The sequence below is a fragment of the Carcharhinus amblyrhynchos genome, chromosome 16 (assembly GCF_965287045.1).
Source record: "Carcharhinus amblyrhynchos chromosome 16, sCarAmb.v2.hapA, whole genome shotgun sequence".
Taxonomy (NCBI): domain Eukaryota; kingdom Metazoa; phylum Chordata; class Chondrichthyes; order Carcharhiniformes; family Carcharhinidae; genus Carcharhinus; species Carcharhinus amblyrhynchos.
In genome coordinates, this window is record NC_137339.1 from 31,028,138 (window position 1) to 31,044,427 (window position 16,290).

Genomic DNA, 16,290 nt, shown 5'->3' on the forward strand with positions numbered 1-16,290 from the left:
GGGGAGGGGTGGGTGGGTGGGGTGTGGAGGGGGTGGAGGGGGGGGTGGAGGGGGGGAGGGGGGGGGGTGGAGGGGGAGGGGGGGGTGGAGGGGGGAGGGGTGGGGGGGAGGGGGGGGTAGAGGGGGGGAGGGGTGGGTGGGGGGTGGAGGGGTGGGTGGGGGGTGTGGGGGGGGAGGGGGAGGGGTGTGGGGGGGGTGGAGGGGTGGGTGTGGGGGGTGTGGGGTGGGGGTGGGGGGTGTGGGGTGGAGGGGTGGGGGTGGGGGGTGTGGGGTGGAGGGGTGGGGGTGGGGGTGTGGGGGGGGAGGGGGTGGGGTGGGGGGTGTGGGGGGGAGGGGTGGGGGTGGGGGTGTGGGGGGGAGGGGTGGGGTGTGTGGGGGGGTGGGGAGGGTGGGGGGTGGAGTTGTGGAGGGGGGTAGGGGGTGGAGGGGAGGGGGGTTGGGGGGTGGAGGGGATGGGTGGGGGGGTGGTGTGGTGGGGGGGGGGTGGGGTGTGTGTGGGTGTGGTGGGGGGTCAAAAAGGGCAGGGGGTCGCGATCGGTCTGGGTAGCAAGGGGCGTGGATAAGGGGAAAGTTATGTCATTGCACTGGGAGTGATGTCTGTGGGGGCCGTCGCTCCCGCTTTTTACTCCCGGGTTGCTTTATCGGCTTTTTGCGGCCCACGAGCAATGTGACGGGGCACGATTTTCAATTTCTTTTCTAGCTGCACGTGTACAGTTCAAAACTCTGATTGTTTCAGTCACACCTAAGTCCTGCCCACAGAGCAATTCAGACTCGCATTTAATTTTCAGGCTGAGTGCATACGGGGGCGCCTGGGAACAGATTTCTAAGTCAGATCAGAATTGCGCCCAAATTTAGCATTGAGAATGAAAATGGTCAAATCTGGCCCAATGTTTGCATTTGCATAAAATGGTTTGCCCTTCCCCTCAAGTACTGATTTTGAGACAAACCAAATAAATAATTCCAGTAACTATATCAAAATTGAGCCACAGCATTCTTATAACAAGCATTTTCTTTTAATTCTTTCACTGGATATGGGCGTCACTGGTAAGGCAACCATTTGTCACACATCCCAAATTGTCCTTGAACTCCGTGCCTTGCTAAGGCATGTCAGAGAGCAGTCATTGCTGTGGGTCTGGAGTCACATATAGACCAGATCAGGTAAGAACAGCAGGTTCCCCTCCTTAAAGGACCTCGTGAACCAGAGATGTTTTGAAGACAATTAATGATCGTTTCGTGGTCACCATTACTGAGACCAACTTTTCATTCCAGATTTATTAATTAATTCAACTTAAGTTCAGCCTGTTGCTGTGGTGCGAATTGAACCCATATCACTCGATCATTAGCCTTGGTGTCTGGGTTGCCACTGAATTTGTATTAGCACCATATGCCACCCTCATTGAAGTTTAAATAAATTTGTGTAAACCCAGTCAATTTTCCTAACAAAAATACTCTTCTTGCAAACAAACACTTTAAAATTTATACATCACAAATCTGTTTATTTTGTCAATGTAGAATTAACACTGGTTATGGTATCGTTTTTTTTGTAAGCGTTGGGATGACAATCCTCCTAATTTTTCACTCTTTTGGTGGTTTGAGCTAATTTAGCAAAATGTTAACACTTCATTCTTTTCCTGTGACTAATAGACCTGCCTTTCAGTGGGAGACATAAAAACAGCTTTTAGTGATTGCGCTCCAAAAATCGGGAAGAGAGACTGTTTGGTGCAACCATGCTCAGCACTTACTGGGTGAGTAATGATCGATTTCATTCATTGCACATTTCTGATTGGATAGATGGGCTGGGGGAGAGACAAAGAACACATTCAATATGACTGTTGTAGCAAATACGTTAGTAAATCTTGTGGAAGAGGAAGCTTCAGGAATGACCTCACACCATTGAAACACAAGATACTTTTTGAGCGCTGAACACAGCAGGTTATTGTACCACAGCTTTGGTGATGACGGCAGAGACACCTGTTAGTTAAGGACATGCAGGGTAATTCCTAAGTGTGAGTAAGAAGTTGATTGAAGAATTGTCGTTGGAAACTAGAGCTGTATGTTACGAGTTACATTGGAACTTTCTTCACTTACTCATGGGATGTGAGTTTTGTTGGCAAAGCCTGCATTATTTACCCAGCTGTGTAAGCCCTTGAGAAAATGACGGTGAGATGCCACCTTGAACCACTGCAGACGTGAGGAGAAGAATGGAGTAAGGCGTCTCTGGGTTGGATGTAGAATTTTGTTTTCTAACTGACATCAGGGACCTTAATTTAGAAACTTTCAGTAAACAGGAGATGTGACAGTGATTTCAAGAAGGTTCAAAAATGAACTGGGCTCAACTTGTACAGAGGAATTGCAAATTAAAGTTAACACTGGCAAACATGAAGTACTGCAAACAGTGAATGTTGTTGATTTACTTAAGAATGAAGTTGAAATAAATTAAGAGATTTATTGAATTATCACTAATTGGGCAGGAGTTTCTGCTGGTTCACTCAGTTTCTCAATGCAAGCTGCCTGAAATTAACACAAAAGGTCATGGAAAGTTAAGCACGAATTGAAATTGCGTGATGCTCTATGCTTTTCTAGCACTAATATGCTAGAAGTCTTTCCCATCCATAAAACATACCACAGCCCCAGATTGAATTTAAAGTTTCCACTAATCGCACATACTTGCAGGCCTTCAAGGCAGCTCTTAAAATTCAGCATTTTCATGATGCAAGGGCACTAGCAGGGAACTTTCAAAAACTTTTTTTTGAATTGACAACGCAATTTACTTTCTACACCACTTTAAAAAGTAAGTTGTTTCGTACATCTTCTATTCGAGTATTTTTATTTATTTTAAATCCGGGTACCCACAAGTGATGGATTCAAAAAGCTTATTATTCCTGATGAGCCCGTTTTCAGTTATATGAATACAACTGCAGCAGGTTAACATTCTGAAATGTACCAACAAGTTTTTTTATCCATGTTTCTTCAAAAGGAGATTTATGATGATTTATGAAAGATCTTGGGCGTAATTTCCCCAAAAAAGTTCTAAGTGTCATAACAGCGTGAAAATGGGAGTCCTCAACACCAGTCTTTTGGGTGAGCTCAGCACTGCAATCTTCCGGCACTCTGGCAATTCTTTTGACAGCTGGGAGCTTTGCACTGCCACGATGGGGGTGTGGCGGGCTTAAGTATGCTGGTGAAGCCAGCTTCGACCTGACAGTGAACTGGGAGACCTCCTCCTATTCCATCTCCCCCACGGGCATTGGACCACCCCCACCCCCACCCCCACCCCCACCCCCATATCCTCTCCCTCAATCATCAGCAGCATTGTCAACCCACCCCCCCATACCAGCACAGACTGGCATCAGAATGTCCCAATGAGTTTTCTGGCAGACCCATGACGTACTCTCCTCCCTCTCTGGCCCACCCCTGTATGCATCTTCCCCCCACCCCCTGCAGAGCAACCCCCATCATCATACCTCCAGCCTACTTTGACCCCACCTCTTGGTGCTGCCCTGGTACTTAAGGTGCCCAATAGGGCACTGCCAGGCTGACTGCCCAATGAGCAATGCCCAGCCATGCCCCCCAACCACCCAGGGATTTTGATTGCCTCCAGTCCCCTTCAGTGTGGCCATGGCGCCAGATCCTCACTACTGCAGAACATTAGTGATTCTCGGCAGCATGACATATTGCAGGCGTGGGAAGGAAGCACCCAGAAGGGTGAAAGGAGACATGCTGAACCCAGTAAGTATATTAAAATGTAATAATTTCTACGTAAATGGGCTTCGGCCCTCTTCTTAGGCGTGAAGCTGTTCTTGCTAGCAAAAAAGGGATTGCGCCCATTATGTTCAGCGTTACGCAAGTAAGTTTGAGTGTAAAATTGAGATTGGCAAACTTAGTCAGTTTTGATTTTTCTCAATGATTGCTGATTGCATCTAAACTGTGTGAGAAACGCAGCTCACAGTCAAACAATTTTAGTCGAGTAAAGTTCCAAAGGAGCAAGATATTTTATTTAACTTTCTTGCAAGACCGGGTGTCCAAAAAAAAGGCACACCTTACATCGATTTGCAGCACATTTTTATACTTTCTTTACAAGCATTGTAATGGCTTTGCAATGTGTTGTTCTCCCCTAATTGGTGGTCCCTGTCCCATCTATGTGTTGTCATTCCCCTATAGGCTCAAGGTGCCCCAAGTTTCCATCCCCTCTACTCCCCATCTAACAATGTCTCCTGTTATCACAAGAGTGCATTAGTAAACTCATCCGTCTTACCTAAAACTGTTACATGTCCGGTTCAGATCGGCGGTAATCAATCTTTTGCCAACTTAATCACTGCTGTTCCAACTATCTCAGTGACCTTTTTCCCCTTTTATGCTCAGTTGTAGAAACACACATCTTGTATACCATTTGCTTTTACAACCTGGACCTCGTACATTCCTTCAGGATGTGGTGTATGCTTCACTGCACACCACACATCTGGTGTTATTCCTACACCACAGGCAGTCTCTTTATTGTCCCTGACTATTGCTCTGTTAGCAGCAGCGAATTTTATGTCCTATGTTTGTGACTAAAATCACAGTTGTTTCCATAATGTGGGTTATCAATGTGCCTGACTATATCCAGTCTACCTAACTTTAGGCTATTTTTCTATGGTGTACAGATATATGTGTTAACAGCATCTTTACCTGTTGCTCACAACTGGAAGCTCATGACACTAGATTCAGCCTGTGCAAAGCAGCAATTTACCACAAATAGATATTGCAAATATTTTGATTTTTATCAGTTTTCACTCTTGCTTGAATAGTCATTTTAACATAGATAGTAAATGGTACAGGATACATTAATCCAATAAATGACTTTCGACTGAGTAGCAGAACTAGGGTAAGGTAGCACTGTTACGCACATGCAAAATAAAGACAAGATTAGGGCTGATATTGGGAAGTTCTTCTCATGGAATGCACGATGCATGGAGTGAAGTTTTAGCGTGCAGACAGAAACCCTGGAATCATTGAAGAAGAAATTTAATGCTCCTTGGATGGCTAAACTGAGATCAGTTAAATGGCTTTCCTCACCTGTAGCTATTTGGTGATCTTCTAATGGTAAGTGGGAGAAAGAACATGTGCCAAATGATAAACTGGAGAAAAAAGGAAACATGATCCAATTTTTTTTTTAGTCTGGTTTATTCTTCTGTATTTGGCCCAATTTATTTAGATTGGTGTTGGGCGATGTGGTAGTGCTGTATGTCGTGTGTCATTATTAACATTGAATATTATGGGTTCGTAAATGTTATATTTTGGCATGAAAAAATAGATTATTGCTACAGTATGCTAATTTCATAGTATCGTAGGAAGAAGTGAGCAGTCATGATGAGTCGTTTAATGATGACACAAATGTCTACTACATCTACCACAATGCATATTTTTCTCCTCCATTTTCCCATGCCCAAAAGTAACTTGTAACCTTTTTGCCAACAGAAAAGGTTAAAGGTGTGTGCTTAAGTTAGCTGCAGATGTTTTCATTTATATAATTAATATATGCATGCATGTTTTCTTAATTTTATGTAGTTACGATTCTTGATCTTCCCTGATGACTATTCCTGAATTTTGTCTTTGATAGTTTACAGATTTCATTACATTAAAACATTTTTTGTCTTCCTCTAGACAAGGTGTAAATGATGGAATTGAATGGATGGTCAAATGTGTGATCAGGAACATTCACAGACCACCAAGGCAAAAGGATATCACATAAAGCGTTTCCTTCAAACCTCAGACTGAGCACAAAATCTCCTGTCCTGTCAGAAATGCTGAAAACTAGTTCAGTGGATCCCAACCAGTTCAATGGATCTCCAACTTTCTTGGAAATACTCCAGCTGAAAATAATCTCAAGTTCTCATTACTCACTGTGATTGATTATGTCAAAGTCTCTGTGGCATAAACCACTATCATGCTGCGAAAATACTTCCCACTGCATTTGTATTTCCTTCTCATTTTGTGAATCTTCAGTGCATATACTCTACTATTGATTATTGGAACAACTAATTCTTATTATAGTTTTAGAAAAGAGTCCCTCCCCCCCACTCCATCCTCCCATCTTTTTTCTAAATGTGAGAGAAGCTTCCTGATAGCTCATGGAGTTTATTTATGGAACAGTTGTGAAGTGCAGATCAGGAATGACCTGGGCTTCATGTTGGTTTTGATCAGTTAGCTAATCACAGCTGGAGCAATGACAGAAACTCTAGCGTGACCATAGCACCACTGGGTTGGTGAGGGGAAAATAGTCTGGATTCTGATATCTGATTCCACAGAGCATTCCTTTCTTTGAAGTGGACCTGCATTGATGCAAGCTGAGTTTAAGATTGGGCTTGATGTCCTCTACAAATATCGTACTGAGAATAATTCATGAATAACACCCACTTTACTAAGGTACCAAAACACATCTGAAACCATTCAATGTCCCAGCAAACCTGTTGGAATGGAAAGAAGAAGATTGTAGAAGAAAGTAGTGGAAGAGGATTGCAATTGGTTTTAGACTTAAGTTAAACCAGTATTTGTTTTACTTGAGTTAAAATGTAGGATAATACTATTTGTTACAGCTAGCAGTGGTTGTAGACCCTGCATATTTACTGAAAGGCTTCAAGTGGAAACAATGTTGTCATGATATATTCTAGACAATGACAGATCCTTTCCAGAAAATGTTTTTGTGTCTACTTAGTGGCTGGAAGGTCAACGCTGCCAGTTGCTCTAGGAAGCTATGGAATTCCCTACATTTTGTAAGGCTGCAACAGGTGATGTGTAGAGTGAGAGATTGAGAAAACTGGAAATGTTACTATTCTCAGCACCATTCTGACACTTTATGAACCACTGAACCAGATGGAAGTGGCTGGTAATGAGTGTGCACTTTTATCTCGGTGTATCTCTTTGTTTTGCTGACTTTGTAAATGATAAATCTGGGAAATGTTATATATTTAACATCTGTGACTGTTCAAATAAGTTTGGTTGCAACTGTGACATGTTTGCAACAGGTTCCTGCAAAAGGCACTTTTTTCAATGTTGGCTGAGAACAAGGATTGGGGCTACTTATCTGAACAACTGTATACATTATTACTGAGACATTTGTAAAACACAGATTTTATTTTGCTGTGCTAGTCCTTCAATTTGAAAGCAATAATCCAGAAAAATGGCACTCAAACATTCTGTTTCCTTATTTCAAATAAAAATGCATCAATAACATCTTAAGGGTTGAAGAAGCTGTGATTTATGTTGTAATGCATTCCATTTGGTATATTTAAAAAAAATAAAAATGTTTGTTGTTCTAAGATAAAATTTCTGTTTCAGTGATTGGAAAAAGATGGATCTTTCTATGTTGCTTTCACACACCTGATTATCTGTACAAATTTTGTAGGATATGTGGTTTTCTTTTACTTAACCCAAAATGCAACTGAGCATGATTAATTTTTTCTTTTCACATTCCAATGGGATAAGTAATCTAGATGGCTAGAATCTGATAGAATTTACCATGCATAGATTTGATCTTGAAGACTAACGCGAATACTCAAGTGTTCACCACAGTTCTGTGTTTGATTTGCATTCCAGATCCGAATCACATGCTGTGTGAAAATATTTTCCTCATGTTTCCTTTGTCACCTTAAATTGGTGTCATGTCCTCAACCCTCATTGTTTTCAGTTCTTGGTATAAGCTCTCTACTTTTGCCAACAGCATAATGTTATTTGCCATTGTTTCTGATGTTCCAGGTAAAGTGGAAGGATGCAAGCCAGGGTGAGTATTTGATCTTTTTTCAGAAATGTACTTGCTTGTATCCTACAGAACAGAATTGGGTGGAGAAAACCCAGTGTTCTATCTCCAGTTCCAGTACAAAGCAGTTCTTTGGAAGTTAATCATTGAATTAAAATTACAGATTATTTTACAATATCATGATTTGACAATTCCCAGTAAATTCATTGAGTCATCAAAACTTTTATTCCACTTTACTGGGTGTTCAAGTATTTGTACATGCAACTTTCTGCCAGTGTTTTCATAACATTTCAAAGAAAGAATTTGTCATTTTTCAGATGTATTTATGTGGAAGTTGGCTATAAAGATGCAGGATGGTCATCTGCATGCCAGTTAAAGATAGAACGCAATAATCTTCCTTGCAGTTGCACAATTATAGCAGATAAAATCCTTTTGGTAGTAATGTAGCTGTGGCTACACACATGAATTATATGCAAGGTAGCAATAACAACAATTATAATAACTCCTAGTTACCTCTGACCTCTCCATTGAAAAAAGTAGAATCTGACCACAAATTATTTTCCAAAAAAAATTCTCCTTATCATTTTTATTGTCATCAAGAAGTCTGCTGGAGAATGGAACATTTTTCTGCTGTTGGCTACAAATATTGGCATCAAGCAACAAGGTCATCAAGATAAGGTGCATCAGAGCAGAGCTCCCTTCAATTGATCAAAGATCATGCAAATCAAAATCAATGTATGTTTCATATTTTCACAATAGCTGCTTCCATGACCAATGTAGTAATGCCAGTAGTCCTGTTTTCTTTCAATAACTTTGTGCTTTGAATCTCTTTGCATTGAAAACTTGTGAAGAGTGCTTTAACACATTTTAAATGGGGCCCTTGAATGTGACATTGAAAAGATATGATTTCATTCCCCTCTCCCACCCCCCCCTTCCGATTGAACTTGAACTCAGATTTCTGGAAGCAAACAGGACAGTGTTCTCAAATCTTTGATCTTCCAAAAATATACTTCATTCATTAAAATCTGCAAGGACATTACAAACATTCCAAAATGGCCATCACACAAAATGTAATATTTAGGTTCTTTGCATACATCAAGTTACACTCTGAGCTGCTTCAATATAGTCAAATATATTGTCTTAATCTTTTTGTACATCAGACCATATCCTGACAACCTTCACTTTTTTATTTATTATTGCCCGAGTTACCGAACCCAGTGTCCATCTGGCATCCTGCTGGTGCCTAATTGGGCACTAAGTGTTCCAGGGACAGTGCCAAGGTGGTGGGCTTGAGTAGAGATGGGGCTGTGGCGGGGGGCGGGGGTGGGCAGGTGTTGCGGGAGCTCTGCACTCTGGGTGTCTACGCACAGTTCAGGGGAGTGCGTGCAGGGGTGGATTATGGAAGGAGTCATGATGAGGGAGACATATCGAGGGCCTATCTGGTGGCCCATTGGGTGGGTCCTAATACCCCAGTGCAGGCAACCCGTGTTGGTGTGGGAAGGTAACAATGCTGCTGATGGGAGGGGGTGGGAGGATGTCTCCCAGTTTGGCGCCAGATCGGGGGCCCTGTGAAATAGCACCCGAGCTTCACCAGCATGTGTAGGCTCTTTACACCACACCTCCCCCGCGCCCCCCCACGCCATCCCCAATACCAGTGCCGAGCTCCCAGCTATCAAAAAAAATTGGCAGAGTGCCGGAGGATTGCAATGCAGAGCTCACCCCAAAGACCGGTGCGCAGGACTCCTATTTTCTCACCATAATGACACTTAGAATGTTTTGGGAAAATTCCATCCCCTTTTTCTTTCCTAGTATAAAAAAAATCAATTCAGTTTCTGCTGTGAATTTAAACGTTGAGCAGAAATTATGTTATATGAATCCTTTTAAACAACTGATCCTTATCGTTCATGCTGTATTGCGTTAAACACATATTTCATAATTATAGGATTTCCAGTTGGACTTGTTCATGTAATCAGTCTGTTTATCATGAGTGGAATATTTGAAAGATATATTGCTTTGTTTCCAAGCAATCAGGCACAGAAATATATGTACTATGTCAGATATATGTGTGGAGTAATCCCAAAAGAAAAGGAAGACTGTCAATGAGCTTTTCCAGTTAAGTGATTTATTCATGAATTAGTCAGTGTATTGAGTACATAAAGTGCCAGATTCACCATGATTTGGAAAACTGAAGTTGGCTGACTCTGAGAATTTTGAAGCTCTTTAACTTATAGATATGTCCCATTATAATCACAGGTTATTAAAGGAAAACAGAAACTGGGTCAAACAACATATTGAATACAGACAGCAGAGCTTTACGAGATCTGTGGCTTATGAAAAGTTGAGGACTCGGGGTCAACCAAGACAGCATTTCATTTGTTTGAAAGTGATTGAGACGTGAATGGGATTGCGGCAAGAGATGATGTGGTAACAAGGATGTTGTAGAGAGTGAAGGTAGCCTTAATCACATATGTGCCAAAAAAGATCCAAGCAATGGCCATCTCCAATAAAAGGATCTGAGCATCACCCATGACGTTCAACGCCCTTAGTATTGCTGAATCCCCCACTGTGAATGTCCTGGGGGTTCCACTGACTAGAAACTGAATTGGACTTGCCATATAAACACTGTGGCTATAAGAGCAGGTCAAAAGCTAGGAATCCTGTGGCAAGTAACACCCAAAGCCTATCCACCATCCACAAGGCGCAAGTCAGATGTGAAATGAAATACTATCCACATGCCTAGATGAGTGCATTTCCAACAACGTTCAAGAAGCTTGACACCATCAGGACAAAGCCCCATTTGATTGGTTCAACGCCTTCACCGATGAACAATGCCAGCAGTGTGTACCATCTACAAGATTTGCAGCAGGAACTCACCAAGGTTCCTTTGGTAGCACCTTCCAAATCACGACCACTACCATTTAAGAAAAGAGCAGCAAATACCTGGGAACACAACCACCTGGAGGTTTTCCTCCAAGTCACTCAGCAACCTGACTTGTAACTATATCACTGTTCCTTCACTGCTGGTTCAAAGTCCTGGAACTCCTTCCCTAACAGCATGATGGATATACCTGAACTTGGTGTTTGCAGATTTCCAAGAAAGCAACTTCGCACCATCTTCTCAATGGCAGCTAGGGGTGGACAATAAATGCTGGTCTAGCCAGTGATGACCACATACCATAAATGAATTTTTAGGAAGTGACGTACAAGAAAGGCACCAGAAACGTCTAAGGATATGTCAAAATCTCGACTTCCGAGTTTGACTTTAACACAAATGCATATTAACACAAAATACTTAACTGACAGATTGTCTTTATTTTACTTGCTAGCAAGGGAGTCGGTTCCCAACACAATGGGTCAAGACACCACTCCCTGGACAAAGAAAATCATCCTGGTTTATACAGTTCAGCAGCTCATAGTGAGTTGGATACAATCCAATCAAAACTTTTACAAATGACATACTTTATGTATTGATCCAATAGAAGAAGTACTGAACCACCCTGATCTATGAGACTATGACTCCTTGTGGGATACCCCAATATATCACCCCTAAGCCTGTCCTCTAGTCTCTTTGTCAGACATTATGTCTCTATTTTTGGTAGTAGCCTCACAAAACATCTTCACTAAAACAGCCTCACATGGCAATCCTTTAATTGATAAAGGGAGCCTACAAAAGCCATTAATATTTTATGGCTTTGTTAATGAAGTTAACTGAATCTCTAAAGGTTGTGGTCAACTCGACTTGTCTTCACGGTATTCCCCAATTATCACCCTGATAAGTTTTGTTTTTTGCCAACGTAATGGAATACATGTATAGATTGAATTGATAAGCAATGAGCTTTTTAATCACGACCTATGGTTTCAAAGGGTTTCAAATTGTTATTAACAATTCTTGTCAGTTCCCACTAAGTCATAATTCTTTTGTTAGCTAAACACTAATATGTTTCTGACTCTGTTTTGATTAGAAACTGTGAGGGCAGCTTCATTAGAACCCTTTCTTGTATCAGTTGCTTCTGATAAGGTGTCTGGAGAGGCAATTAAGTCTCGCTTGTGATTCCAACCGTTGGGCTCTATAAAGGAACGTATCTGTCTTTCTACAACGTGGAGATGCCAGTGTCGGACTGGGGTAAACACAGTAAGAAGCCTCTCAACATCAAGTTAAAGTCCAACAGGTTTATTTGGTAGTAAAAGCCACTAGCTTTTGCCCCTTCATCAGGTGAGTGGGGAGTTCTGATCACAAACAGAGCATACAAAGGCACACAGTCAGTTTACAGAATACTGATTAGAATGCAAGTCTTTATAGTTGGTCAAGTCTTAAAGGTGCAGACAGTGTAAGTGGAGATAGCATTAAGCATAGGTTAAAGAGTTGTGTATCGTCTCCAGACAGGACAGTAACTGAGACGTTGCAAGCTCAGGCAGGTCATGGGGGTTACAGATAGTGTGACATGAACTCAAGATCCCGGTTCAGGCTGTCATCGTGTGTGCAGAACTTGGCTATCAGTCTCTGCTCGGCGACTCTGCGCTGTTGTGTGTCGTGAAGACTGCCTTGGAGAACGTTTACCCAAAGATCAGAGGCTGAATGCCCATGTCCGCTGAAGTGTTTGCCAACAGGAAGGGAACAGTCTTGCCTGGTGATTGTCGAGCGGTGTTCATTCATCCATTGTCATAGCATCTGCATGGTCTCCACAATGTACCATACCTCGGGACATCCTTTCCTGCAGCGTATCAGGTAGACAACATTGGCTGAGTTGCAAGAATATGTGCCGTGTACCTGGTGGATGCTGTTCTCACATGAGATAGCATCCGTGTCAACAGTCCAGCATGTCTTGCAGAGGTTGCTGTGGCGGGGTTGTGTGGTGTTGTAGTCACTGTTCTCCTGAAGGCTGGGTAGTTTGCTGTGGACAATGGTCTGTTTAAGGTTGTGCGGTTGTTTGAAGGCAAGAAGTGGGGGGGTGTGGGGACGAGATGTTCGTCTTCATCAATGACATGTTGAAGGCTCCGGAGATGATGTTGTAGCTCCTCCGCTCCGGGGAAGTACTAGACGAAAAGGGTGCCCCGTCTCCTGTGTTTGTCTTCTAAGGAGGTCAGTGCAGTTTTTCGCTGTGGCATGTTGGAACTGTCAATCAATGAGCCTAGCGCCATATCCTGTTCTTATAAGGGTATCTTTCAGCGTCTGGAGGTGTTTGTAGCAATCCTCCTCATCAGAGCAGATCTTGTGTATACAGAGGGCTTGTCCGTTGGGGATGGTTTCTTTAACATGGAAGCTGGAGAAGTGGAGCATCATGAGGTTATCTGTGGGCTTGTGGTACAGTGAGGTGCTGAGGTGACCGTCCGTGTGTCCAAAAATGCAACCGATTCCAGAGAATAGTCCATGGTGAGTCTAATGGCAGGATGGAACATGTTGATGTCATCACATAGTTGTTTCAGGTAGACACCGAGTTCTACTGCTGCTTCAGTCAGCAGAAAACGACCGTTAGACCTGAGCCACCTGTGTGCAGGTCCATGACTACAGCTCCCAGTGTATCCACACCTGCTACTTTGTCACTCGCCCATCGCCACAGGACTTCAAGGGTTGAACAGGACACGGATGATGATGATGATGGTGTCGAGACTAGCACTTGATGTGGATTAAAGTGAGGGAGAGTTGCGCAGTGTCAGCCTCACTCACTCTTCCCAATTCCCATCTAGATCCAGTGGCAAGACAAGAGTCAAGACAGCTGGAGATGGGACTAGGCGCAATGGATGACTAGGACAACTTCTGTATCTTGTCCCGCTCTTCGCATTCCACGACACTTGCAGAGACCACCTTCTTGACTGTTGGACCTTCCATTGGTCTCGTCCGCTCAATCTGCCGGACTCTGTCTTCACATGCTGGGAGTGACATCTCCCTATCTCACCGAGGGTTGAGACCTGTTGGCTACCCTCACCTGGTTTAGCCAACTTGTCGAGACCGTTGCCCAGGGTGTGGCCACTGTCGCATGCAAACAGCTACGGGGAGCCACAGGTGAGAGCTGAGTGCTAGGTGGGGACAAAGGATGGACAAACTGCCCTGAAAGGACGCGACATGTTCCCCCACCAAAGGTACTACCCCTCCTTGACACCCCATACACACTAAAACATTGAATGAGGCATTCCCAGTCACCAGTGGCGTCAAACAGGGCTGTGTGCTCGCACCCACACTGTTCTGCATGATGTTTACTGCCATGCTGAATGATGCCTTCCAGGACAGTGTTGCTGGAATCAGCCTCAAGTACAGAATGGGTGGGAAGCTGTTCAACCTGAGGAGACTTCAAGCAATTACCAAAGTGAAAGAGACCGTTCTGAGAGATTTCCTCTCTACCCTGTATGCTGGCTCAGAGCCAGAGATGCAAGTCAGTATGGACAAATTTTCCATGGCTTGTGACAACTTTGGACTCACTATTAACATTAAAAAGACCGAAGTTATGCAACACCCTGCTCCTCGTGCACCATACACAGAACCCATAATCACAATCAAAGGGTAGAAACTACAGGCAGTGGACCAGTTCACTTATCTTGGCAGCACCCTCTCCCAAGCAGTGACTATTGATACAGAAGTTAACTGCAGAATAGCAAAGGCAAGTTCTGCTTTCGGTAGACTGCGCTCCACTGTATGGGAACATCGAGGAATCAGCCCAGCAACAAAACTGAAGGTCTACAGTGCCGCGGTACTCACTACCCTCTTGTGTGCCTGTGAAACGTGAGCTGTGTATCGAAGGCGTGGAAGACAGCTCAATCATTTCCACATGACTTGTCTTCACAGAATATTACGCATCAGATGGCAAAACAAAGTACCAGACGCTGAAGCTCTCTCTAGAGTAAGTCTACCATCTGTCCACACACTGCTGATGAGAGTGCAGACCCGGTGGGCAGGTCATGTCATCCGCATGTCAGACGAGTGCATACCCAAGCAACTCCTTTTTGGGGAACTCTCTGCTGGAAGATGCTCGCATGGAGGGCAGAAGAAACGTTTGAAAGACACACTCAAGGCCTCCTTGAAGTCGCTTGACATAGACATGGCCATCTGGGAAACACTGGCACAAAACCACCCTACCTGGCACTGCCTCATCCACAGGGGCAAGTTCCACGTACTTATCCAAAAGTCTCTTAAAAGACCCTATCGAATCCGCCTCCACCACCACTGCCAGCAGCCAATTCCATGCACCCACCACCCTCTGAGTGAAAAACTTACACCTGACATCTCCTCCGTACCTACTCCCCAGCACATAAACCTGTGACATCTTGAGGCAACCATTTCAGCCTGGGAAAAAGCCTCTGAGAATCCACTCAATCAATACCTCTCATTATCTTATACACCTCTATCAGGTCACCCCCTCATCCTTCGTCTCTCCAAGGAGAAAAGACCGAGCTCTCTCAACCTATCGTCATAAGACATGCCGCCCAATCCAGGTAACATCCTTGTAAATCTCCTCTGCACCCTTTCAATGGCTTCCACATCCTTCCTGTAATGAGGTGACCAGAACTGAGCACAGTACTCCAAGTGGGATCTGACCAGGGTCTTACACAGCTGCAGCATTATCTCCTGACTCCTAAACTCAATTCCTCAATTGATGATGGCCAGTACACCGCACGCCTTCTTAACCATACCTTCTACCTGCAAAGCTGATTTGAGCGTCCTATGAACCCGGACCCCAAGATCCTTGTAATCTTCCACACTGCCAAGAGTCTTACCCTTAATATTATAACCTGTCATCCTATTTGACCTGCCAAAATGAATCACCACACACTTATCTGGGTTGAAGTCCGTCTGCCACTTCTCCGCCCAATCTTGCATCTTATCAATGTCTCACTGCAACTTCTGACATCCCTCCACACTATCCACAACACCTCCAACCTTTGTGTCATCAGCAAACTTACCAACCCATACCTCCACTTCCTCATCCAGGTCATTTATAAAAATCAGAAAGAGCAAGGGTCCCAGAACAGATCCCTGGGGCACTCCACTGGTGACTGATCTCCATGCAGAAAAAGACCCATCTACGACCACTCTTTGCCTTCTGTGGGCAAGTCAGTTCTGAATCCACAGAGCAATGTCCCCTTTGATCCCATGCCCCCTCACTTTCTCAATAAGCCTTGCATGGGGCACTTTATCAAACGCCTTGCTGAAGTCCATATAAACCACATTTACTGCTCTTCTTTCATCAATGTGTTTAGACACATTCTCAAAAAATTCCATCAGGCTCGTAAGGCGTGATCCGCCTTTGACAAAGCCGTGCTGACTATTTTTGATCATACTATACCTCTCCAAATGTTCATAAATCCTGTCTCAGGATCTTCTCCATCAACTTACCAATCACTGAGGTCAGACTCACCAGTCGATAATTTCCTGGGCTATCTCTACTCCCTTTCTTGAATAGAGGAACCACATCCGCAGTCCAAAGTAGTTGATTGTTTAAGACTGAGATCAGATTTCTTCACTCAGAGGCTTGTGAATCTTTGGAATTCTGTAGCTGAGAGGGTACTGACGCTCCAGCGTTGAGTATGTTAAGGTTGAGACACAGACTTTTGTTCGGTCAAGG

General features: G+C 43.7%; 1 protein-coding gene across 1 annotated transcript in view; it reads left to right on the forward strand.

The window, feature by feature from the left end:
* The window catches only part of arfrp1 (ADP-ribosylation factor related protein 1), a 32,600-nt gene extending 25,388 nt beyond the window's left edge, over positions 1-7,212 (forward strand). The window contains exons 7-8 of the mRNA XM_080204950.1: positions 1,645-1,745; positions 5,644-7,212. Coding sequence (XP_080061076.1) covers positions 1,645-1,745; positions 5,644-5,731 — 189 coding nt within the window. The 3' untranslated portion in view covers positions 5,732-7,212. The remainder of the gene's footprint in view (positions 1-1,644; positions 1,746-5,643) is intronic.
* Positions 7,213-16,290: the final 9,078 nt, after the last annotated feature.